Source organism: Cnephaeus nilssonii (assembly GCF_951640355.1).
Source record: "Cnephaeus nilssonii genome assembly, chromosome: 3".
Classification (NCBI taxonomy): Eukaryota; Metazoa; Chordata; class Mammalia; order Chiroptera; family Vespertilionidae; genus Cnephaeus; species Cnephaeus nilssonii.
Genome location: NC_137074.1, coordinates 59,193,536 through 59,220,153, shown reverse-complemented (window position 1 = coordinate 59,220,153; position 26,618 = coordinate 59,193,536). Strand labels below are relative to the sequence as shown.

Below are 26,618 nucleotides of genomic sequence, written 5' to 3'. Positions count from 1 at the left end.
CTGCCAACACTTTGTAATACCAAAACTTTTTCATATTGTCAATAGGATAGGAAAAATAGTATTATATTGCTGTCTTAATTCTTATTTCTTATTATGATTTCTGCTTCTGGTGTCTTGCTTAAGCAATTATCCTGTAAAGATTATCTCTCATATTTTTCTTCTAAATCCTACAGACTAGTCCAATCAGACTAAAATCACCTGGGACAAATCCTTTGGTCATGGCATATTTTATTTTTTATTTTATTTTTAATTCTTTATTGTTTAAAGTATTACAGATGTCTCCTTTTCCCCCTATTGACCTCTCCCCAGCCATTCCAGCACATGCTCTCACCCCACACCCTACTGTTTGTGTCCATTGGTTATGCTTATATGCATGCAAGTCCTTTGGTTGCTCTCTTACCCCCTGGTTGGACGGTCTGTTCAATGCTTCTATGTCTCTGGGTCTATTTTTGTTCATCAGTTTATGTTGTTCAGTATATTCCACAAATGAGTGAGATCATGTGATATTTATCTTTCTCCAACTGGCTTATTTCGCTTAGCATAATGCTCTCCAGCTCCATCCATGCTGTTGCAAATGGTAAGAGTTCCTTCCTTTTTACAGCAGCATAGTATTCCATTGTGTAGATGTACACAGTTTTTTAATCCAGTCATCTGCTGATGGGCACTTAGGCTGTTTCCAAATCTTAGCTATTGTAAATTGTGCTCCTATAAACACCTTTCTGATTGGTGTTTCTAGTTTCTTGGGATATATTCCTAGAAGTGGGATTACTGGGTCCAATGGAAGTTCCATTTTTAATTTTTTGAAGAAACTCCATACTGTCTTCCACAGTTGCTGCACCAGTCTGCATTCCCACCAGCAGTGCACAAGGGTTCCTTTTTATCCACATCCTCGCTAGCACTTGTCCTTTGTTGATTTGTTGATGATAGCCCTTCTGACAGGTGTGAGATGGTACCTCACTGTCTTTTTCATTTGCATCTCTCAGATGATTAGTGACTTTGAGCTTGTTTACATATGTCTCTTGGCCTTCTGTATGTCCTCTTTTGAAAAGTGTCTATTTAGGTCCTTTGCCCATTTTTGGGTAGGATTGTTTATCTTCCTTTTGTTAAGTTGTACCTATAAATTTTGAAGATCAAACCCTTGTTGGATATGACATTGGCAAATATGTTCTCCTATGCATTGAGCTTTCTTGTTGTTTTGTTGATGGTTTCTTTTGTTGTGCAGAAGCTTTTTATTTTGATGTAGTCCCATTTGTTTATTTTCTCCTTAGTTTCCATTGTCATAGGAGCTGTATCAGTAAAGATATTGCTATGACATATGTCTGATATTTTGCTGCCTATGAATTCTTCTAAGATTTTTATGGTTTCCCATCTTACGTTTAAGTCCTTTATCCATTTTGAGTTTATTTTTGTGTATGGTGTAAGTTGGAGATCTAGTTTCATTTTTTTGCATGAATCTGTCCAATTTTCCCAACACTATTTATTGAAGAGACTGTCTTGACTCCATTGTATTCTTTTGCCTCCTTTGTCAAATATTAATTGAGCATAATGGCTTGGGTCAATTTCTGGGTTCTCTGTTTGTTCCATTGGTCTATATGTCTGTTTTTGTGCCAGAACCAGGCAGTTTTGAGAACAGTGGCTTTGTAATATGCTTGATATCTGGTATTGTGATCCCTCCAACTTTGTTTTCTTTCTCAGGATTGCTGCAGCTGGTCATGGCATATTTAAAAAAAATTTTTTTTTTTTTAATTTCAGACTGTACTTTTTTCTTTTTGTTTTTTGGTTAATCCTCACCAGAGGATATTTTTGCCATTGATTTTCAGAGAGAGAGTAGAAAGGAAGGAGGGAGGGGAGAGAGAGACAGACAAGAGAGAAACATCCATGTGAAAAACATTGATTAGTTTTCTTCCTGCACGTCCCCGACCAGGCCAGGGGTCAAACCTGCAACCCAGATATGTGTCCTTGACCAGAAATTGAACCCATGACCCTTCAGTGTGTGGGTCAGTACCCTAATCACTGAGAAACACCAGTCAGGGCCAGACCATGCTTTTAGTTTTAATTTTTTAATTGAATTTATTGGGGTGGCATTTGTTAATAAAAGTATACAGGTTTCAAATGTATATTGCATTGTGAGTTCACCACAAAGTCATATTTTCCATCCTTCCATCATATTTTAATACAATGTTGAATTTGATTTACCAACATTTATTTTTGTACATATTTATATTTATTATTTTGCATATACACTGAGTGGCCAGATTATTATGATCTCTGAATGCATAATAATCTGGCCACTCAGTGTATATCCTATATAATAAAAGGCTAATATGCAAATTGTCCCCTCGACCAGGAGTTCAACCGGCAGGTACGTCGGTCAACCGCCCATGTCCCCTCCCCCTGGCCAGACTGGCCGGACCCCACCCATGGACGAATTCATGCACCGGGCCTCTAATATATATATATATATATATATATATATATATATACACACACACACACACACACACACACACACACTGAGTGGCTAGATTATTATGCATTCAGAGATCCTAATAATCTGGCCACTCAGTGTATATTAATAGAGGAATTTATCTATTATTTTATTTCTTATATTTCTTTTGTCTGGTGTTGATAATAAGGTTCTTATAACCTCATAAAATAAGTGTCTAGTCCCTGAAACAATTTATATAAGGTAAAGAGTATCTGTACTTCAAAGGCTTGGTGGAGTTCTCAAATGAAACCATCTGGCATTTGTGTTTTAGGGCCATAGAAGACTCTTGATTGACAATTCAATTTTTGTGTGCTAGGAGATTTATTTAGGTTTTCTATTTCTTCTTCAAGGACATGATGACCATTTGCATATTAGCTCTTTATTATATAGGATATGTCTTGAAACCAGGTCATAAACACATTATGTTTTCAGGTAACAGGAGAAAAAGTGCAGCACAATTTTTTAAGGCACTGTCATTTAAACATAAAGCTGGAGTATTCAAAATAGAATTAGGGTTTACAAGATGAAAGTATGGTGATTTTTACTAAAAAGTAAAAATCTCAAGAAGGAAAAAGAGAAATGGCATGCTTTATCCATCTTGTTTAGTGAAAGAGCTTCCATTTAAATTGTCTAAAGTAGCAGATACAATTAATATTGTCTCAAATTGTTTTAATTTTTAAGTGGTGTGGGTGCTGACTACCAATAGTATCAAAAATATGTTCAGGATTGTTTGGATTGTATTTATAGTAAAAAAAATGTCATGGGGAAGGTCAATGAATTTCTGTTAAAAGCTGTTTCTGTGTGTTACATGTAACAGACATGGTAAATATTTGTTCACAGTCTTTGTTGGACAAACCATACATTTCAGTTTAAGTGAAATCAGCAAAAAGGAATAGGTGAATTGATATGTGATTTTTTGAGATTAAAGTTAGTCTTAAAATGTAAATAAAATGCGGATCGTGTTCTCAGAAACTGTGCCATTTCTATTATATTGATGTGGTACATGGAAAGTACCTTGCTGAGGTAGCAAAGATTGGAATTGTAACTTTTCATCCATATAAACTTTTTATTGTTAATCATGTTTTGTATATTCCTTGTGAATTGGAATTTGCAGAGTATTTTAGAGAACAAATTACTTGATTAGTTTAATTTCATCTTTGGAGAAGAAGAAATCCCAAGTATTATATTTTGACTTTGATTTCACCAGAAATATATTAAAAAGATGTTTGAATTCTAGCAATTTTTATAGAATTATAGATTGTAATTATATTTCAATAATGTATTGAAGTATACATTCTATTTTTGATTCATAACATCTTTTTTTGGTGACATTTTTTCTCCCAATGCTTTTAATACTGACTGGGATTAATTAATCCATTCCACTTGTCTTTCACTTCAGCATCTGTGTAATTTTGAACTGGTGTTCTGCTTTTACCAAAGTAAGAGGTTTTAAGTTATTGTTTTTCATTTCAAAACACTAGGTATACTACTTTCTTGAAAATACCCTTTTCTCATGGGTTCACTGCACAAAATAGAAAAGTCAGGTAACACAGACAAATTTCTTAAACATGCCTTGACATGTTTTTGTCAGGTTCATTCATATCGAAAGCTTTCAGCTACCTTTTCTTAGTCACTAATATATTACAGTCAGTGATAGTTTGGTCAGGTAACAGGAGAAAAAGTGCAGCACAATTTTTTAAGGCACTGTCATTTTTTGACTAAAAAACTTTTAGTCAAAACTTTTTGACTAAACTTTTAGTTTCAACATGGCTATTCTATTTTAATTATCAAAGATATTTAAAATGACACATAGAGAATATATATATATATGCATGTGTAATTTATTAAAATGGGTTTGAAGTGAAATATTACCTTGGAATACATTCTGAAAACTTTTAAATTGGTAAGGGAGATTAAGTTGAATTACACTGATGTCATACAAAGGAGTCTGATGGTTACTAATGGTTTAAATCAATCTCTTTAAGAACTTCTTTTCCACTTTGAAAATGTGTCTTATCATTCATGGGTGCTGAATGCTGTTAAATTATTCATATATTGGTGGGCTAAGAATCTGGGTACCTTGATCTTTTATCCTCTTTCCTTTTCCCATATCCACTAATTGTGAAGGGTTTTTGTTGTTGTTGTTGTTGTTTTCAACAAAATGTAATGTTTATTTCACCTTTTTGTTTTGGGACTATGGATAAATCTGCATGCAAAAGCAAGATTCATTTTGCATGTCACAATCAAGATGTATGTGGCAATCTAAGACACACTGATTGATTATAGAAGTTAATAGAGAAGCAACCTTAATTGTAGTAACATTTCTAAGACAACAGTTTTGAAGCTATTTTTCCTTTGTCTATTTTGTAAAGGGGCTAATGTTGTATGAGTGTGTGGTATTAAATGAACTGTAAAATTGCCTTTGAAATTTGTTTAAAAAGCTAGCAGATGAGCCCTACGGATGATCTTATATTAATAAAGATTACCAAAAAAAAAGAAAGAAAGAAACTTAGACATAAACACCCTAGTTTGTTCCTAGTTCTGAATGGGATGCCTCTAATGTTTCACTAATAAGTATAATCATTGCTATGGGCTTTTGCTAGATATCCTTTCTTACGTTAAGCACCTTTGGGTGCTGAATTTTATCATACCCCTCCCCTACATCTATTTAGATGAGCATATGTTTTCTCCCCACCTTGGTTTGTTTACACATGAATTGCATGAATATATTTTCTGATGTTAAACCATCTTTTCATTCCTCGGATTAAAACCCTTCTTGACATTGATGTGTTTTTGTTCTGTTATCCTTGATGGATTTAGATTTGCTGATATTTTATCTAGGGTGTTTATGTCTATGTTTAATAGTGAAATTGGCCTTTAGTTTCCCTTTCTCCTTCTGTCTTTGTCTAGTTTTGATATTTTGGTTGTTTTTATAGAATGCCTTTGGGTTCTTCCTCCCCCTTTCTATTTCCTGGAACAGTGTGTTTAAAACAGGAATGGAAGGATTGGGAGAATGTCTCTGTAAAACTGTCTTGCAGGGTAGTTTTTTATGAATAGATTTAGTACTGTTTACATTCCTTTAAGTTACAGTCTTACATTTTATTTTTTTTTCTTTCTTGACTAAGTTTCAGCAAGCTATATTTTTATAAGACATTGTCCATTTCTAGAAAAATGTCTGTATTTTTAACTTTTTGGTGGGTATATAAATATGCTCCTTTATGGTTTAAAAGTTGTACTGTATTTATATCCCCTTGTTTCCCCTACATTGTTTACTTGTGACTCCCCCCCCGCCCCTTACTCCATCTTATCAAAAGTAGTGTCTAATTTATTATTCTTTTCAGAGAACTAGCTCTTGGTGTTTATTGTGTGTGGCAGGTACTATTCTAGGAAATAGAGTGGACAAAATGATTAAAAGTGTCTGCCTTCTCTGAAAGTATATTCTAATATGGGGAAATCAATATACAAGAATTTAATAATAAATGAATACAGTTTATAGTATATTGGAAGGTGATGATTGTAATAAAAATAAATAGATCAAGATAAGAAAACTGAGGGGACTGGGGTGAGGAGTATAAACAGGTTGCAATTTAAACAGGGTGGTTAGAAGAGAGAAGATGGCATTTGACAAGCAAAGACTTGAAGGAGGAGAAAGAATTAGTGTCTCTGGGGAGAGACACTCCACGCCAGAGAACAGCCAGTGCGAAGACCTAAAGTAGGAACCTGTCCAGGGGGAAGACCCAGGGTAAAGCAACAGTCAGGTCAGCAAAGGGCTCCTGGAGGGGTTGGTGAGAGTTAGACCATTTAGGGCTTTCGTCCTTTGTTAGAACTTGGGGTTTTATTCTAAGTGAAATGACTTGGAGGCAGTATATAATGGGTTTGGTACTGTCTGTGGTTTCATGCATGTACTGTGGGTCTTGGAAGTAATTTCCCGTGGATAAGGGGGGTCCACTGTAGGTAGTGAGAATGGTTTAATTCTGAGTATCTTGTTCTGAGGGGAGAGCCATTCATAGTCATAATTCTTGTTCTGTGGGTGTGAAAGAAAGGGATGAGCAGAGATGTCTCCAGGAAGTTTGGCCTGAGCAACTGTGTTGCTAGCAATACTATTTATATTTCAATGTTTTCTTTAATTTCAATTATTTCCTTTATAGTTCTTTCCCTATATTTTATTTGGAGTTTTTGCTTAGTTTTTCTTCAACTTTCTTAATTATAACATTCATTTACCTAACCTATTTCTTTCCCTTCATTTACCTACTATTTGCATTTGAGGTTATGCTTATCCCCCACTGTGGTTTTAGCTCTTTACTCAAGTTTTTATATGCATTGGTTCTATTGTCATTTAGATTTTAATATTCTCTAGTCTCCATTGTGATTATTCTTTAACCCAAAAGGGGTTTTTAAATCTCCAATTGTATTTTAAAAATAATTAGACTGCACTTTCTTTAGCTAATGTCTGGATAATATTGATTCTTTGATGTTTGTGTGCCTTGCTTTGTGATGTACAGTGCTCATTTGAAAGGACTCTCAATTCTTTGGTGGAAGGTTTCCCTAAACCAGTGGTCGGCAAACTTATTAGTCAACAGAGCCAAATATCAACAGTACAAATTGAAATTTCTTTTGAGAGCCAAATTTTTTAAACTTAAACTTCTTCTAACGCCACTTCTTCAAAATAGACTCGCCCAGGCCGTGGTATCTTGTGGAAAAGCCACACTCAAGGGGCCAAAGAGCCGCATGTGGCTTGCGAGCCGCAGTTTGCCGACCACGGCCCTAGACCAATAGAGCAAATTTACTCATTTGTGATGTCCAAGTCTCATGCTCAACCAGAGCCCTTTCACTGGTTTTGTTCAAAAGCCAGAGGCTGGCCCTAGCCAGTTGGCTCAGTGGATAGAGCCTGGGCCTGCGGACTGAAGGGTCTCAGGTTCGATTCCTGGTCAAGGGCACATGCCCGGGTTACAGGCTCGATCCCCAGCGGCAGCCGATCAATGATTCTCTCTCATCATTGATATTGCTCTCTCTTTCCCTCCCTCTTCCTCTCTGAAATCAGTAATATATATTTTAAAAAGCCAGAGGCTGGGAAAGGCAGAGCTGTTGTAGTGCCAGGCATCTTTCTCTTTCGTGTCCTTCGGGAGCTCAAGTTGTAGGCTGAGGGGTGTGGGGGCTTCATGCCAGGGTGTCCAGGAAGGGACATACAAGAGGACTTGGGGCTCAGATGCAGAGGTGGTGGAAATGCCGGTGCACCTCAGTACTCTCTAAGGATGGGGTTCCCACCATCTGCTCATGGGACCACAACTCACTGCTCCCAGATCCACATGCTTCTTGTATATGTGCTCCCCGGTGACCTCTAAAGACAGATAACCATTCCAGAAGACTAAAATTGCTGTCTTCTTCATGAAGGGACCTGCACAAACCCAAGTCTGCAGTCTGAACCTCTCTAATTCTGTACATGGCTTTGTCCCATGGCAGTAATGCGAGGCAGCCGCTAACAGTGCCATGACTGGGGCCGTGTAGCCTGGGTCAGTGTGTGCTTGTGTGGCTGCTGCTGGTCCCTCCCTGCAAACCAGGCTGGGAGCCGGGTGCCACACCTCTTTGCCACAGAAGCAAACATGGGGTGCAATGTTGGGTATTGAAGAGGGGCCAGATTTTCAGCTCCCCGGAAAGGAGGAGTTTCATGCTGCCTTTTTCAGTTCAGTATTTTTAAAGGCCCTTCAATGACCTTGACCATAAAATATCCCATTTAAATGTATCTATTGTGAGGTGCTGTAGAGTGGGTACAGCTTGTGACAGGTTTGCTCTGACCTCTGGCTAGGTGGCCATGGGCTGGGCACAGAGGCTCTGGATTGCTCATTAGGATGATAATGATGAGGCTGGACTGGGGTTCAGTCCAGAGTGAGCCTCTTCTCAGCCCAACTGCTTATCTTGCTGCCCGGGTTTTTTGTTTGTTTTTTTATAAATCTGTGTTACTTTGCTAGAGCTGCTGTAACAACATGCCATAGACTGGATGGCTTAAACAACAAAAGCTTATTGACGCATGGTTCTGGAGGCTGGAAGTCCAAGATCAAGGTGGCGGTAGGGTTGGTTCCTCCTGGGGCTGTGAGGGAAGGATCTCTTCTTCGTCTCTCTCCTTGGCTTGTAAATGACCATCTGCTCCATGTGTCTTCTCATCATCTTTCTTCTGTGTCTGTGTCCAGATTTCTCTTCTTATAAGAATGCCAGTCATATTGGATTAGGGCCCATGCTAATGGTCTGTTTTAATGTGATTACCTCTGTAAAGACCCTATTTCCAAATGCAGTCACATTCTGAGGTACTGGAGGTTAGGACTCCAATGTATGGATTTATAGGGAGACTCAGTTTAGTCCATAATAGTATCCATTTCACCATGGCCTTTAATCTTCTATTGTTGAGTACTATTCATATTCATCTCTGGCATTTTATCTTTAGATGTGAAAAATATTCACAGATTTTGATTTCAGAAATTATGCAGGTTTTAATAAATGAATCTGATTATATAATACTAGAGGCCGATGCACAAAATTCGTGCATGGAGAGGGTGAGGAGTCCTTCAGCCCAGCCTGCACCCTCTCACAGTCTGGGAGCCCTTGGGGGATGTCTGACTGCCGGTTTAGGCCTGATCGCTGGACATCCCTCTTGCAATCCAGGACCCCTTGCTCCTAACTGCCCGCCTACTTGCTCCTAACCACTTTCCTGCTTGCTCCTTACTGCCCGCCTGCTCGCTCCTTACCGCTTGGCTCTCGGCTCCTTACCTACCACCCACCTGCTTGCTCCTTACTGCTTGGCTTGCCACTCCTTAGCACTGCCGTGGAGGTGGGAGAGGCTCCTGCCACCATTGCTGCACTCCTGCCACCTGGCTTCTGGCTGAGTGATGCTCCCCTGTGGGAGCACACTGACCACCAGGGTGCAGCTCCTATGTTGAGCGTCTGCCCATGGTGATCAGTGCACGTCATAGCAACTGGTCGTTCCAGTGGTTTCAGTTGTTTTGCCTTAACAGTCACTGGGCTTTTACATATATAGATATAAATATATAATATATGTAATCTAATATGTGTATTATACATATGAATCTAACTGATTTACAATGCCTGTAAGCCCCTGTTTCTTTCTTTCTTTTTTTGGTAATCTTTATTAATATAAGATCATCTGTAGGGCTCATCTGCTAGCTTTTTAAACAAATTTCAAAGGCAATTTTACAGTTCATTTAATACCACACACTCATACAACATTAGCCCATTTACAAAATAGACAAAGGAAAAATAGCTTCAAAACTGTTGTCTTAGAAATGTTACTACAATTAAGGTTGGTTCTGCATTAACTTCTATAATCAATCAGTGTGTCTTAGATTGCCACATACATCATGATTGTGACATGCAAAATGAATCTTGCTTTTGCATGCAGATTTATCCATAGTCCCAAAACAAAAAGGTGAAATAAACATTACATTTTGTTGAAAACAACAACAACAACAACAATAACAAAAACCCTTCACAATTAGTGGATATGGAAAGGAAAGAGGATAAAAGATCAAGGTACCCAGATTCTCAGCGCACCAATATATGAATAATTTATATTCATATAAATAAGCATTCAGCACCCATGAATGATAAGACACATTTTCAAAGTGGAAAAGAAGTTCTTAAAGAGATTGATTTAAACCATTAGTAACCATCAGACTCCTTTGTATGACATCAGTGTAATTCAACTTAATCTCCCTTACCAATTCAAAGTTTTCAGAATGTATTCCAAGGTAATATTTCACTTCAAACCCATTTTAATAAATTACACATGCACTAATGTGTCATTTTAAATATCTTTGATAATTAAAATAGAATAGCCATGTTGAAATTAAAAGTTTAGACAAACTATCACTGACTGTAATATATTAGTGACTAAGAAAAGGTAGCTGAAAGCTTTCGATATGAATGAACCTGACAAAAACATGTCAAGGCATGTTTAAGAAATTTGTCTGTGTTACCTGACTTTTCTATTTTGTGCAGTGAACCCATGAGAAAAGAGTATTTTCAACAAAGTAGTATACCTAGTGTTTTGAAATGAAAAACAATACCTTAAAACCTCTCATTTTGGTAAAAGCAGAACATCAGTTCAAAATTACACAGATGCTGAAGTGAAAGACAAGTGGAATGGATTAATTAATCCCAGTCAGTATTAAAAGCATTGGGAGAAAAAATGTCACACAAAAAATGTTATGAATAAAAAATAGAATGTATATTTCAATACATTATTGAAATATAATTACAATCTATAATTCTATAAAAATTGCTAGAATTCAAACATCTTTTTAATATATTTCTGGTGAAATCAGTCAAAATATAATACTTGGGATTTATTCTTCTCCAAAGATGAAATTAAACTAATCAAGTAATTTGTTCTCTAAAATACTCTGCAAATTCCAATTCACAAGGAATATACAAAACATGATTAACAATAAAAAGTTTATATGGATGAAAAGTTACAATTCCAATCTTTGCTACCTCAGCAAGGTACTTTCCATGTACCACATCAATATAATAGAAATGGCACAGTTTCTGAGAACACGATCCGTATTTTATTTACATTTTAAGACTAACTTTAATCTCAAAAAATCACATATCAATTCACCTATTTCCTTTTTGCTGATTTCACTTAAACTGAAATGTATGGTTTGTCCAACAAAGACTGTGAACAAATATTTACCATGTCTGTTACATGTAACACACAGAAACAGCTTTTAACAGAAATTCATTGACCTTCCCCATGACATTTTTTTACTATAAATACAATCCAAACAATCCTGAATATATTTTTGATACTATTGGTAGTCAGCACCCACACCACTTAAAAATTAAAACAATTTGAGACAATATTAATTGTATCTGCTACTTTAGACAATTTAAATGGAAGCTCTTTCACTAAACAAGATGGATAAAGCATGCCATTTCTCTTTTTCCTTCTTGAGATTTTTACTTTTTAGTAAAAATCACCATACTTTCATCTTGTAAACCTGAATTCTATTTTTAATACTCCAGCTTTATGTTTAAACTAGAGGCCTGGTGCACGAAATTCGTGCACAGAGGGGGTTTGTCCCTCAGCCCACCCTGTACCCTCTCCAATCTGGGACACCTCAAGGGATGTCCGACTGCCCGTTTAGGCCCGATCCCAGTGGACAGTCGGACATCCCTCTCACAATCCAGGACTGCTGGCTCCCAACTGCTTGCCTGCCTGCCTTCCTGATTGCCCCTAACCGCTTCTGCCTGCCAGCCTGATCACCCCCTAACTACTCCGCTGCCAGCCTGTTTGCCCCCAACTTCCCTCCTCTGCCGGCCTGGTCACTCCTAACTGCCCTCTCCTTCAGGGTTGATCACCTCCAACTGCCCTCCCTTGCAGGCCTGGTCCCTCTCAACTGCCCTCCCTTGCAGGCTGGGTACCTCCCAACTGTCCTCTCCTGCTGGCCATCTGTGGTGGCCATCTTGTGTCCACATGGGGGCAGGATCTTTGACCACATGGGTGCAGCTATATTGTGTGTTGCAGTGATGAGCAATCTGCATATTACTCTTTTACTAGATAGGATAGAGGCCTGGTACAGGGGTGGGGGCCAGCTGGTTTGCCCTGAAGGGCGTCCCGGATCAGGTGGGCGTTCCCTTAGGGTGTGGGCAGCCTGAGCAAGGGGCCTGTGGTGGTTTGCAGGCTGGCCACGCCCCCTGGCAACCCAAGCAGAGGCCCTGGTATCTGGAATTTATTTTTCTTCTATAATTGAAACTTTGTAGCCTGGAGCGGAGCCAAACCTGGGGCTCCCTCCGAGGCCGGCAGCCATTTGTGTTGGGGTTATAATTGAAACTTTGTTGCCTTAAGCGGGTGAGCCCGGCCAGGGTGTGCGGAAAGCTTTGCTTCCCCTGTTGCCGGCGGCAACTCTGGCCTGCTCTCTCAAGCTCCATTCTGCCGCCATTTGTTTGAATTTGTTTACCTTCTATAATTGAAACTTTGTAGCTTGAGTGGAGGCTTAGGCCTGGCAAGGGCAGGCAGAAAGCTTGGCTTCCTCTGTTACCTAGGAAACCTTGCTCTCTGTGGCTGTAGCCATCTTGGTTTGGGTTAATTTGCATACTCGCTCTGATTGGATGGTGGGCGTAGCTTGTTGGCATGGCTTGTGGGTGTGTCAGAGGTATGGTCAATTTGCATATTTGTCTATTATTAGATAGGATGACAGTGCCTTAAAAAATTGTGCTGCACTTTTTCTCCTGTTACCTGAAAACATAATGTGTTTATGACCTGGTTTCAAGACATACCCTATATAATAAAGAGCTAATATGCAAATGGTCATCATGCCCTTGTCCCTCACGCCAGGGCCAGGGTACCTGAGGCCGGGCCGGGGGACCTGAGGCTGCACTACGCCCCATGCCCCACGCCCTTCGGGGCTTGATTGGGGTGGGGCTAGCCAGGTCTGGGTCTTGCGAGATTTTGAGGCGCACGCGAGTGGGTGGCAACTTGATTCTGGGTCCCATGGCATGCCCCAGACTCTGACAGGAGGGAGATTTTCATATATATTTTACTAATTTTTTCATCTCTGACACTTCTATTATAGAGAAAGGGCAAATAGCAATATTAAAATATTTCCTCTAATTAATTCCCTTTTAATGTGCATGAATTTCGTGCACAGGGCCACTAGTATTAAGTATTTACTTACAAATGTCCAGGTCATGTTTACCAGTTGGCATTCTTTTACTTAATGAGTGGGTATTTTGCATTGTGACATTTAATCAAGACATTAATGTGAGTAGAAGACTGTTGATTTAAGACAAGTTTGAGACCCACTAAAATTAATTGTTGTATTTTGTCCTTCTGGTTGCTGTGGAAGCTTCTTTGGACATCATTAGCCATCTTAGTTCTTGAAGTACAACTTTAATGCTATTTGAATTTTGCCATTTTGCTAATACTGATAGGCTCTGTGCACCTACTGTTCCACTGGAATTCTTTATTCCATTCATATTAATTTTGATTACAAATCTGATGGAGGAGCTTCTGGATATTTAGGTCCACATTCTACTTTCAGGCTACATATTTTGTTTTCATAATTTGTCCTTGGTGGCCCAATAGTCATGCCTGTTCACCTTGTAAGGGTCATATCTTCATCATCTTCAAGGCCCCAGCTAGCCATACCATCATCTACTCCTTTTTCTCCTTCTTCAAGTTCTTCCAATGAGCGAAAATTATGAGGAACTTTAACCCCTGTGGAGACCGCCATCTTCTTCTGTACCCATGTTTCTTCCTTCCTTTCAAGAACATCTTTCTGTCCTCCCAACAACAGATGCCCTCACCTTGCATTGCTCTTGTTTTGTTTTGTTTTCCCTCCAGGAGATACACCTCCTACCGAACAGCCAAAGTGCACTGACTTCCAGAATGCCAACCCCTTCCGAGGCACCAACCTCAAAGTCCAGTTCCTCCTCTTCACCCCTTCGGATCCTCACTGTGGGAACCTTGTTGAAGAAAGTAGTGACCTCCAAAACTCTGGATTCAATGTCACTCTGGGAACCAAACTAATAATCCATGGATTCAGGTGGGAGCTAACCAATCAATAGGATTGCCTGTGCTAAGTGCTAGAAAGTGATCATGGGAAGGTAGTGGGGAGTAAGGGGAGGAATGAATTGGCTCACTGTCACATGTCCCATCCCTCATCTCCTGCTGTCTGTAAAGGTGTCTCATGTCAACATGAACACACATTATGTTGTTTATTCCTGTTGGTTATATATGTTATTCCTCCCTCAGTCCCTGTCTACAATAAATATGTGTGATCTTGGACAAATCACTCCAGCCCATGGAGCCTTGGTTTCCATAAGGGAGAAAAAGGGAGTTTGTAGAGATGGTCTCAGGGGCCTTTCCTCCTTGCAGTGTGGTTGTATGATTCATCTCAGCCAATGAAGTCACAGGCTTTTCACAATCACTCACCAATCACTCAGGGGTAACGGCCTGGTGTTGTTGTTTTTTAAATACAGAGTTTTCTTTTCTTTTCTCACTTCTTCCCGGGGTTTTAAGACCTAGGAAACTTCCACTTATGGGTGCTACTTCTGTCCCACCCAGAGGCTAGCATTTCTCAGGAATGTGCCAAAGTCTCTCCCCTAGCAAATCCTACATTTAGCCACTATCCAAGGCTGAGTGTGTGCCCTCAACCCGGGGATAGCTAATAGAGCTGGGAAGCTCATCAGGCTCCTCACCGTGTGTACTCCTAGATCCCCCAAAGCCACTTCCATGACAAATGTCAGTCTGTGCTCCTCTGTCCCATGAGCATGCTCTGATTGTTCCTGTGCTGTGACAGGCCATTGAGAAAACTTCTTTCTTGGGAAGAAAGCATTCTGAAATTTTAAAAACCATTCTCCTTTTTTTCTAGAAAGGTGCTATTACACTGCAAGTTCCAGAATGATAGGGGCTGTATTTTATTTATTTATTTATTTATTTATTTATTTATTTATTTATTTATTTTTTGCAAAGCACCTAGCACTCTGCCTGGCTCATTGTTGAAGAAATAAATAAGTGAATGGATAAATAAAAGCATCCTCAAGAAAGTACCTATTTTCTGGAATGAGAATTAAGATTGCAAATCTTAACTCTAATGTACAAATCTATCCTTTCTTTCCCACGAATCACACAAGTAAGGCCAGTGCACATGGCTTGTGTAGTTGATACTTTGCACAGAGGGCTGGGGGCTGGGGGTTAGGGGGCTAAAATGCAGCCTGAGTTCTGAGCCTAGCACAGAGCTGCAGCTACCCGGACAAGAGGCACCCTATCGTAATTTACACAAAGGCTCCCTACGTGCAGGCAGAAGCCCTGGTCACTTTGGGACTCTGTCCTCCCTATGCTCAACTTGCTGCGACTTACTGCCCTTGTATCCCCCTTGCCTAGTCTTGACATTTTTTTCTGGGTTTATTCTGGTAACAGAGGTTCCCAGGACAATGGATATCAATTTGGCAGATAATTGTTCTATCTTTTCTTGGCCTCATGACTAGGGCTTTAGGAACAAAGCCTTCCTGGATTGAGAAGCTCATCAGGACCCTTCTCAGGGCAGCAGACGCTAACGTGATTGCCGTGGATTGGGTGTACGGCTCCACAGGCGTCTACTTCTCAGCCGTGGAAAATGTGGTTAAGCTGGGACTCAAGATCTCCAGTTTCCTCAGTAAACTCCTGGTGGGTTAGCAGGAGGGAAGCAATACATGAGGAGGGGATTTAGGGTGGAAGTAGAGCCACCCAAGGGGCTTGTCAGTCTCCTCCCCTCCCCCTCTCCTCCTCTGTATATTGGGCCCCTGCATGTCAGGTAGAGAGAGCCAGTGGCCAGCTTCAGTCATCTCTCAGAGGGAGAATGTGCTAATGACTCACACTGGGCACCAAAGGGAAAGTAAGGGGATTACCCCTGGAGCACCCAGCAAGAGGGCAGGGGCTTACCAGAATGAGGATTCTGCCCTCCCCAACCCTCTCACCTCTGACCTAAGCATGTGAAGCACCTGTATTATGCATGCCCAGGGCCCTCTGCTGCTAAAGCCTCAGGGGAAAGTGCAGACTTGTGAGGCCAGGCGGCTGCTGAGGCCCAAATTCAATCCACTGTAAATGTCTGTTGTAGGTGCTGGGTGTGTCGGAGTCCTCCATCCACATCATTGGTGTGAGCCTGGGGGCCCACGTTGGGGGCATGGTGGGACATTTCTACAGAGGCCAGTTGGGATTGATCACAGGTAACATTCTTCCCTGCCCATCCTCCCAGGTTTAGAGAAAAGTAGAAAGAATGCCCTGAAAATGTCTTTGTTGAGGCAAGCAGATAGAAGCGTTAAACCTTTTGGTGTTATGATAAAGTCATCCATGACCACTAAAATTTATTTATTGGGACACTTTTGCCTAAAGTGATATTGTGTTATTGCATGAGCTCTAATGTCAGTGTAAGAAGCCATGAAGTTCTTGCTAAGCCTCAGTTTCTACATCTGTGATGCAAAAATATAATCAACTAGAGGCCTGGTGCACAAAATTTGTGCACTCAGTGTGTGTGGGGGGGAGGTGGTCCCTCAGCCCGGCCTGCGCCCTCTCGTAGTCTGGGAGCCCTCAGGGGATGTCTGACTGATGGCTTAGGCCCATGGGGAGCGGGCTTAAGCCATCAGTCAGACATCCTTAGTGCTGCGGTGGAAGCGGGAGAGGCTCCTGCCACTGCCGCTGCGCACGTCATTGCTACCAGTTGTTCTGCCATTCGATCGATTTGCATATTAGCTTTGTATTATATAGGATGGAGCCACTTTAAAATGGATTCAGAGTTGTCATCCCAGAAGAACTGCCTTGCACATCTTATGCCCAAAACCTTTGGAATGTTAAAACAGGGCAAAATAATCTTTGGACTGGGCCTTAAGCAACATTGTGTCCCAAAGAACTGTTTGCAAGGATAACAGGAAAGTAGGTATTATGACTACCAGCTGATGACTACCGGACTGAATTAAAAACACTGTTTAGAATTAGTGTTGTTGTGTTAGTTTATCTGCATCAATAAATGCTGTCCTTCCATTGATGTAATGGTTCCTCTTCCCTTTCTCATAACTATCCCTTGCTTTGTGTCCTAATCAGAACATTATTTAGGTTTCTGCCTGAATCAGTGATTCTGAATAGCTACTCTTTTTTATATCAAATAAATGCTTGTTGCCTCTCACTTTGAAAGATCTTTTATTTCTATGTTAATAGCTCATATCTTCTTGACCCACTGTGGAAATCACCTTTAAACACTATGCTAAATACTTGCAAAAGTGCGGTATGCTTTATGCTTCAGGAGCTACTCTTAATCAATTAGGGGCTAGACTTGTGTGGAAATTACCATCTAGTGTAACAACTCTGAGTCACGTTCTACAAGCCTCTCAGAGGAGCCCCAATGGGATGAGACCTACTTGCCCAAAGTGATACTCTATTCATTAAAAATGTCCTTCCTTCTTTAACTCCATTTTCCACTCCCTCACTAGCTTTCTGTGATCTCCCAAATAAGCCAGTTGCAATTTTAAAATGTTTATTGTTGAGAGTATTACAGGTGTCCCCCCAGTTCCCTCCCCCATTGCCCTCTCCACTTGGAACCTGCTCCACCCAAGGCCTTCACCACCCTATTGTCTGTGTCCATGGGTTATGTATATATGCATATAAGCTCTTAGGTTAATCTCTTCCCACCCCTTCTCCCGCTTCCCTCTGAGATTCTTCAGCCTGTTCCACATTTTCATGCCTCTGGTTCTATTTTATTCATCAGTTTATTTTGTTCATTAGATTCTTTGTTCATTTTAATTTTCAGATTCAACTATTGATAGATATATATTTATTGTCATTTTATTGTTCATACTAGAGGCCCGGTGCACGGAATTTGTACACGGGGGGGGGGGGGGGGCGTGTTTCTCAGCCCAACCTGCACTCTCTCCAATCTGGGACCCCTTGAGGGTTGTCCCACCGGAATCGGGCCTAAATGGGCAGTTGGACATCTGTCTCACAGTCCAGGACTGCTGGCTCCCAACTGCTCACCTGCCTGCCTTCCTGATTGCCCCTAACCACTTCTGCCTGCCAGCCTGATCACCCCTAACCACTCCCCTGCCAGCCTGATTGATGCCTAACTGCTCCCCTGCCAGCCTGTTTGCCCCTAACTGCCCTCCCTTGCAGGTCTGGTCACCCCTAACTGCCCTCCCCTGCAGGCCTGGTTCCCCCCAACTGCTCTCCCCTGCAGGCCCAGTCACCCCCAACTTCCCTCCTCTGCCAGCCTGGTCACCCCTAACTGCCTTCCCCTGCAGGCTTGATCGCCCCCAACTGCCCTGCAGGCCTGGTCCCTCTCAACTGCCCTCCCCTGGTGGCCATCTTGTGTCCACATGGGGGCAGAATCTTTGACCACATGGGGGCAGCCATCTTTTGTGTTGGAGTGATGGTCAATTTGCATATTACTCTTTTATTAGATAGGATAGAGGCCTGGTGCAAAGGTGGGGGCCAGCTGGTTTGCCCTGAAGGGTGTCCCGGATCAGGGTGGGGGTTCCCTTGGGGTGTGGGGCAGCCTGGGCGAGGGGCCTATGGTGGTTTGCAGGCCGGCCACGCCCCCCAGCGACCCAAGCGGAGGCCCTGGTATCTGGGGTTTATTTATCTTCTACAATTGAAACTTTGTATCCTGGAGCAGAGCCAAGCCTTCTGCTCGCTCTGTGGCAGCAGCCATTTCTGTTGGGGTTTATTTACCTTCTATAATTGAAACTTTGTAGCATTGAGTAGAGGCCTGGGCCGGCAAGGGCAGGCGGAAAGCTTGGCTTCCTCAATTGCCGGGGAAACCCAAGCCTCCCACCTGCTCTCTGTGGCCGCAGCCATCTTGGTTGGGGTTATTTGCATAATTGCTCCTGATTGGTTGGTGGGTGTAGCTGGTGGGTGTGGCTTGTGGGTGTAGTGGAGGTACAGTCAATTTGCATATTACTCTTTTATTAGATAGGAATTTCCTCCTCCTCCTCCTCCTCCTCCTCCTCCTCCTTCTCCTCCTCCTTCTTCTTCTCCTCCTCCTCCTCCTCCTCAAGAAGACCCTTTAACATTTCATGTAATACTGGTTTGGTGGTGATGAACTCCTTTAGCTTTTTCCTGTCTGTGGAGCTCTTTATTTGATTTTCAATTCTAAGTGATAGCTTTGCTGGCTAGGGTAATCTTGGTTGTAGGTCCTTGCTTTTCATCATTTTGAATATTTATTGCCACTCTCTTCTGATTTGCAAAGTTTCTGTTGAGAAATCAGCTGACAGTCACAGGGGCATTCTCTTGTAGGTAATTAACTGTTTTTCTCTTGCTGCTTTTAAGATTCTCTCTTTGTCTTTAACCTTTGGCATTTTAATTATGATGTGTCTTGGTGTGGGCCTCTTTGGGTTCCTCTTGTTTAGAACTCTACGCTTCCTGGACTTGTAAATCTATTCCTTTCACCAGGTAGGGGAACTTTTCTGTCATTATTCTTCAAATAGGTTTTCAATTTCTTGCTCCTTCTCTTCTCCTTCTGGCACCCCCATATCCCAGAGACTCCTTATACTATCTTCATATTTTTTGGTTCTTTTTTTCTTTTTGCTCTTTTGACTGGGTGTTTTTTGCTTCCTCATATTCCAAATTCTTGATTTGATTCTTGGTGTCCTCTACTCTTCAGTTGAATCCCTGTAAATTATTCTTCATTTTAGTTAGTGTATCTTTCATTTCTAACTAGTCCTTTTTCATGTCTTTGATTTTCTCACTAAGTTCTTTGAAGCTCTCATTAAGTTCCTTGATCATCCTTAAACCATTGTTTTGAAATCTGTATCTAGTAGTTTGTTTGCTTCCATTTCATTTAGTGTTGTTTTGTTTTTGTTTTTTTTTTCTGGTGTTTTCTTCTGTTCTTTCGTTTGTGACATGTTTCTTTTTCTCTGCATTTTGGCTGCCTCCCTGTGTTTGTTTCTATGTATTAGGTAGAGCTGCTATGTCTCCTTGATTTGGTAGAGTGGCCTTGTGTAGTAGATGTTCTGTAGGGCCCAGCCTTCCCAAGTCACCTGAGTGGGTCACTCTAGGTGATCCCCTGTGTGAGGTATGTACACAGTCCTGTTGTAGTTGATCCTTGATTGCTGTTGGCATCACTTGGAGGAATTGAACCGTAGGCCACAATTCCTGCTGGTTTTTATAGCCTGAAGTAATGGGGATTTCTCTTCCTGGCACTGGAACCCTGGGCTGAGGGGTCTGGTGTGGGGCAGGGATCCCTTGCTCCTCATGAAGACCCTCCATTCTGCGCCTCCACCCTTCCTATCAGTCTCAGAGTGGCTTCTTCTTTAATTCTCTAGTTATAGGACTTCTGTTTGGCCAGATTTCAGATACTTATGAATGATGGTGGTTCTGTATTTTAGTTGTAATTTTGATGTGGTTGTGGGAGGATGTGACTGCCACATTTACGTGTGCCACCATCTTGATTGGAAGTAACTACTTGCATTTTTAAACTATATTTGTAATTTTATTTGTTTATCAAACTTTGATATAATACTTAATACAAGCCTGCATTTTTTAAAAAAATATTTATTGTTAGATTATTACAGGTGTTCCTCTTCCCCCCCACCCCCATAGCTCTCCTCCACCTGGTTCCCACCACACTCCAGGCCTCCCCCTGCCCCATTGACCTGATCCATAGGTGTAAGCTCTTTGTCCAATTTCTTCCCGAACCCCCCACAACCCCTTCTCCCCAAGAATTGTCAGTCTGCTCCCTTTCCATGCCCCTGATTCTATTACATTCACCAGTCTGTTCATTTCATCAGGTTTTTTATTCATTTGATTTTTAGGTTCACTTGTTGATAGATACGTATTTGTTGTCACTTTGCTGTTCATAATTTTTTATCTTTACCTTTTTCTTCTTCTTTCTCTTCTTAGAAAATACCCTTCAACATTTCATATAATACTGGTTTGGCGGTGATGAACTGCTTTAGCTTTTTCTTGTCTGTGAAGCTCTTTATCTGACCTTCAATTCTAAATGATAGCTTTGCTGGGTAGAATAATCTTGGTTGTAGGTTCTTCTTATTCATCACTTTGAATATTTCTTGCCACTCCCTTCTGGCATGCATAGTTTCTGTTGAGAAATCAGCTGACAATCATATGGGTGCTCCCTTGTAGGTAACTAACTGTTTTTCTCTTGCTGCTTTCAAGATTCTCTCTTTGTCTTTTGCCCTTGGCATTTTAATTATGATGTGTCTTGGTGTGGTCCTCTTTGGATTCCTTTTGTTTGGGGTTCTGTGCACTTCCTGGACTTGTAAGTCTATTTCTTTCACCAGGTGGGGGAAGTTTTCTGTCAATATTTCTTCAAATAGGTTTTCAGTATCTTGCTCTCTCTCTTCTTTTGGCACCCCTATAATTCAGATGTTGGTACGCTTGAAGTTGTCTCAGAGGCTCCTTACACTATATTCATATTTTTGGATTCTTTTTTTTTCTCTCTCTCTTCCGGTTGGGTGTTTTATGCTTCTTCGTATTTCAAATCTTTGACTTGATTCTTGGGATCTTCTAGTCTGCCGTTGACTCTGTATATTATTCTTTATTTCAGTCAGTGTATGCTTAATTTCTGATTGGTCCTTTTTCATATCATTGAGGTTCTCACTAAATTTCTCAGAGGTTTCTAGAAGATTCTTGAGTAACCTTATAACTGTGGTTTTGAACTCTATATCCAGTAGTTTGCTTTCTTCAGTTTCTTTCATTTGTGACATGTTTCTTTGTCTCTGCATTTTGGCTGCTACCCTGTGTTTGTTTCTATGTTCTGGGTAGCTGCTAAGTCTCCTTGAGTTGATAGAGTGGCCTTGTGTGGTAGGTGTCTTATAGGGCCCAGTGGCTCAGCCTCCCCAGTCACCTGAGGTGGACACTCTTGGTGCACCCCTTTGTGGGCTGTTTGCACAGTCTTGATTGCTGTTGGTATCACTGGGAGGAATTGACCTCTAGGCCAATTGGCTGTGATGACCAGCTGTGTCTACACTGGAAGATCTGTTGTGCAGGAGGCACCCTTATGGGGCAGGACTTGCTTCATTGGGGCTTTGGTGCTCACTGAGTCTGCCCCTTGAGTGTGTCTCTTATGGATGTGAAGAGTTGTAATCTGGTATGGTTTCACTCTGACCATTGGGTACACTGGCTCTTGGATCTCCAGGGAGGTGCAAGGTCAGCCACTGTCTGGGGCCGCCCAGCAGGAGCTACAGAAACATCTGCAGATTCCTCCTCTTTGTATGGAGTTTGGAAGTGTCCAGACGAGGCCTAGTTGTGAAGCAATGCAGGCTGCTGCTGCCAGGCCTTGGGCCTTCTTTTGAAAGCTTTGGGGCTCTCTGACCCAGCTGCAGTTTGACAGGTTTTAGGTGGAGAAAGGACAGGCTATTCATATGCAAAAGCCTCTGCGCACAGCTTGGGTGGGGTTGTAAATTGGGTGGGACGGGTTCTCCGGGAATCACCAGGGTGGAGCAAACAGCAATGGCTGCCAGTCAGCCCTGCACCAGAGATGTCCCCGGGTCTCCACGTCCTGCACTCCCGTGCAGGAACAATGATCGCTGTGAGCACCTCTGAGAGAAAGCCGCCCTCATGTTCCTGTCCCAATGCCAGACAGTCCAGTTTCTCCCCGTAGGTCCCCCAGAGTCTCACCCAGAACTGGAGTTCAGAGCAAGTGGGAGCTTGTATCTCCCTCCTGATTAAAAGAGCAGCACATCCAGGTGCCAGCACTTTCTGTGCCTCCACACCTCTTACCAGTCTCAATGCGCTTTCTTCACCTCTCTAGTTGTGGAACTTCCACTCGACCAGCTTTCCCGTGGTTCTGAGTGGTAGTTGTTCTGCCTTTTAGTTGTAATTTTGATGTGGTTGTGAGAGGCAGCAAGTATAGGTGTTTACCTATGCCGCCATCTTGGTTCTCTCCACTACTTGCATTTTTGAATCCTTATCTCAGGGTCTGCTTTTGGGGAGGGAGAGAGCAAGGGGTCCAAATTAAGACATGGGGATAGTAATATTTCCTTCATTATGTTCTTGTGAGGACTAGCGCGTGTAAAACTGCCCAGCAGATGGCCTGGCACATAGTGGCTGCTTAAAAATTATACTATTGTTACTCCATGAGGATTAATATCACTCACATTAACAAACGGTTGGTGTTATTAAGCTTATTGTAGAGCCAGAGAAAGTGGGTCAGTAAGAGGTTAGAGACAGTAGAACAGAGGTTCCTGGGTATGGGAGTTCTGAGTTAGTTCTCTACTCTTGGGTTCTTGTTGGGGGACTCTGAACCGAAAGGGCTGCCAAGGTAGGTGCGTGGTGGACCTAGGAGAGTTCCTGTGGCTGAGGGGAAAGGGGGCCGTTGCCATCAGTCTGTCCTTGTAGGCCTGGACCCTGCTGGACCAGAGTACACCAGAGCCAGCCTGGAGGAGCGCCTGGATGCTGGAGATGCCCTCTTCGTGGAAGCCATCCACACAGACACCGACAGTGAGCTGGGAGTTCCTCCTGGGGTGGGGGAATGAGAACAGGGTATGGGCTAGGGGGCTGCCATATCTCTGGGTGGCCCTGGGCAGATTCCCTCTCCTGTTGCGCTTCTGTTGCACACCGTCCTGCAGGCTCTCTCATTTTCTTAGCACTGAGATGAATGGTTTTATTTTTAGCTAGTAGCAGGCCTGAGATTTTTTTCATCAAAATTACAACTAAAAGGCAGGCTCTCTCAATTCCCCCGCACACTGCAGGCTCTTTCATTTTCTTAGTACTGAGATGAATGGTTTTATTTTTAGCTAGCAGCAGGCCTAAGATTTTTTCAATCCATGGACCAGTCTCACTCTCTGATTCAACACTAACCCTGTGCTGACATAGTGCCAGTGTGGGCGCTGCTGCTTGGCTGACATACGGGCAAGTCATGCTGCTTTTTCAGGGTGATTGTGCCTGGCCTGGGGGGAATGGAACATTCTACTCCTGGGACAGATTCTCAGGCTCCCAGGGGATGAGCCCAGTTCTTCAGTCCACTGAAGAGTGAAAAGTCCCCTCTCCAGTAGTGACAGGCCCAGGAAAGAGTCCCAACTCTGAATCCACTATGACCAAATTAAGCTCTTCTGCCAGTTAGAAAGGAAGTGGGCATTCCTCCTCATTTTAACTCCCTATCAAATGCCATGAATCTGCGCCAGGCTCTGTGCTCAGCATGGTGGGTAAAGGAAGAAATAGCATCTGTCCCTACCAAAGTGTGTGCAGTTCAAGTGAGAGATCCATGTCTCATTCCCTTTGCTCAGAAACCTTCTTTTAGCATCCAAGACTCACTGATTGATGATTCTGGATGAAACCCATGCAATCATAGTGTTCAAACCTCTCCTTCCTTCATCTCACAGAGAGGAAACCAAAACCCATAGGGCTCTACCTAAATTTGTCCCTAAGTTTGCTAAATAGGTGATGTATTAGTTCTCTGTTTACCTGAGCCAAGCCTTTCAGTGCCTCTTGAAGTCAGAGCCTCTCCTTAATGTGACCAAAGGAAAATAAATCATTCCATTCATCTCAGTCTTCATTGAGCTACGTAGTAGACACTGAGAACACTGCAGTGAACAGACATACATTAGGCCCCTGCCCATGTGGAAGTTACAGGTTAACTGGGCAAACATTCACTCATTTATTCCTTCAATAAGTATTTATTAGGCACTCACATGTGCCAGGTATTCTGCTGGATTGAGGATGTAGCAGGAAAAAGACAGGTAAAGGCCCTGCTGTTGTGGAGCTTACATACAAATAAACGGACAAGGTAGTTACACATTGTGATTATGATAAGGAAGGATATGCGTTAGAGGGTGACTTGGGTAGGCTGTCTCCTTTAAGTGGAATTATTGAGGACAGTCTACCCAAAGACATATTTGACGTGAGACTTTGCAGATGTGAATGAATCAACCCTGAGAAGAGCTGGGAGAAGACCAATTTAGTTAGAGAAGATAGCCAAAATGAAAGCCTGGATGTGGGTGGGGGCAGGGCAAAGTGCAGTGAGAGAGGCACTGAGTGAGGTTGAAGAGGAGGAAGCAGAACCAGCTTGCCATGGCAAGGAGTTTAAATTTTCTTGTATGATCAGTGAGAATAGGACAGTGATTGGATATCCTTAAAGGATTACTGTGGCTACTATGCAGAGAATGGACTTGCAGGGGAGCATTAAGAGAAGCCGGGAGGCACATTAGAGGGTGTTTGCAGTAAGACTGAGAGGTGATGGTGAGAGATGACGGTGGCAAGGGTGGTGGCAGTAGAGACAGAGAAAAGTAGAAAGATTCAAAATATATTTTTGAATATATTTTGAGCGGGCCAGACAGGTGATGGGATAAATGTAGGGAAGGAAAGAAAGGGAGAAATCAAGAATAACTTCTAGGTCATTGCTTAATACCTGTACAGATGGCATTAAACAAATAATACACCATCAATTGCTTACAATAATAATAGATGATATGAAGAAAATGTGTGTCTTTGGTAGCTGGATCTGACCCAGTTTGAGGGATCAGACATGGTCATGATGATGAAATGAAGTCTATGGTCTCTCAAACTCCTCTCTCTATAACCAGGTCATATTTCTGCTCTATCAGGAGAGCACAAAAATATGTAGGAGAATGTGCAAATGTGGCCCCAAACATATATATCTGAACTATTGCTTGAAATAAAATAGAAACTATTCCACAAGGAAACTTACCAAGCTTATAACATTTACTGATTTATTAAAACCTATGTTAATGGTTAGTTTTCTTGATTTTCATTAGGCAAATATGAGCATCATCTTAGGAATTTATTTTGTGCTTCCTGTCAGCAAACCCTCTTTAGAAACCTAAGGGTTAGTTCTGCATTCTCATAGCATGTAGGAGTGAGGTGAGTGCTCATTCAGAACACAGAGTAGGTGGGCTCATAAGGTCACACCTCAGGCTCTGCTGCCAGTGGACTCTGCTGTGGTACCTGGGCAATATGCCCCTGCAGTAAGATAGTAACAGGCTTCTGTCTCCTTTCAGACTTGGGTATTCGGATTCCTGTTGGACATGTGGACTACTTTGTCAACGGAGGCCAAGACCAACCTGGGTGTCCCACCTTCATTCATGCAGGTCAGAAAGCCACAGAGAGTAGGTGTTTGGCTTCCCCAGAGGCCGGAAGTCACCAATACCCTTTGTGTTGAGTCTGCTAGTGTGGGCCACAGAAGGTCTTCCTTCCAGTATCCTTTGCTATGTCCCATAATGTCTTACTCAGCACTTATTGAATGGATGTCTTTGGAGCCCAGGAATTCTGAGGAGAAGACTAAAATTGAAAGCCTTCCACATACATACAGCGCCCTCCCCACTTCTTAGGTGCTGCCATGATATAACATCACTCAAGGCAATAATCTCTATTCTTGGGTCCTACTTTGTGGCAAGAGTCCAGACTAGCTACATCCTTTACAGACCTAGTTCTGGAAGAAGTATACCAACATGCCCAAAGCTAGGTAGCCAAAGGATCAATTCACTGAGTGACCATATTCCCAAATGCTGAGAACCAAGATCAACAGTAATTAATATAAATGCGAGAAGTCTGGTCAGAAGGCTGAATTGGGCTCTTTAATATTCACAGGGTGAATATTTGCATTTTATTACCTACTGCTGACTCAATGGCCTAAAGCAAACTCCCCCAACCTGATAATCTTACTGTTTACTAAAT

General features: G+C 42.0%; 1 protein-coding gene and 1 pseudogene across 3 annotated transcripts in view; one reads left to right on the top strand and one right to left on the bottom strand.

Moving 5' to 3' along the window:
• The window catches only part of PLA1A (phospholipase A1 member A), a 44,564-nt gene that overhangs the window by 1,755 nt on the left and 16,191 nt on the right, over window positions 1-26,618 (top strand). For both annotated transcript variants that reach the window (XM_079766251.1, XM_079766252.1), the window contains exons 2-6: window positions 13,845-14,046; window positions 15,491-15,668; window positions 16,099-16,207; window positions 23,325-23,426; window positions 25,943-26,032. In XM_079766251.1, coding sequence (XP_079622377.1) covers window positions 13,845-14,046; window positions 15,491-15,668; window positions 16,099-16,207; window positions 23,325-23,426; window positions 25,943-26,032 — 681 coding nt within the window. The remainder of the gene's footprint in view (window positions 1-13,844; window positions 14,047-15,490; window positions 15,669-16,098; window positions 16,208-23,324; window positions 23,427-25,942; window positions 26,033-26,618) is intronic.
• Window positions 13,310-13,734, bottom strand: LOC307096669 (ubiquitin-conjugating enzyme E2 variant 2-like; annotated as a pseudogene). The gene has a single exon. The product of its transcript is annotated as a ubiquitin-conjugating enzyme E2 variant 2-like (transcript).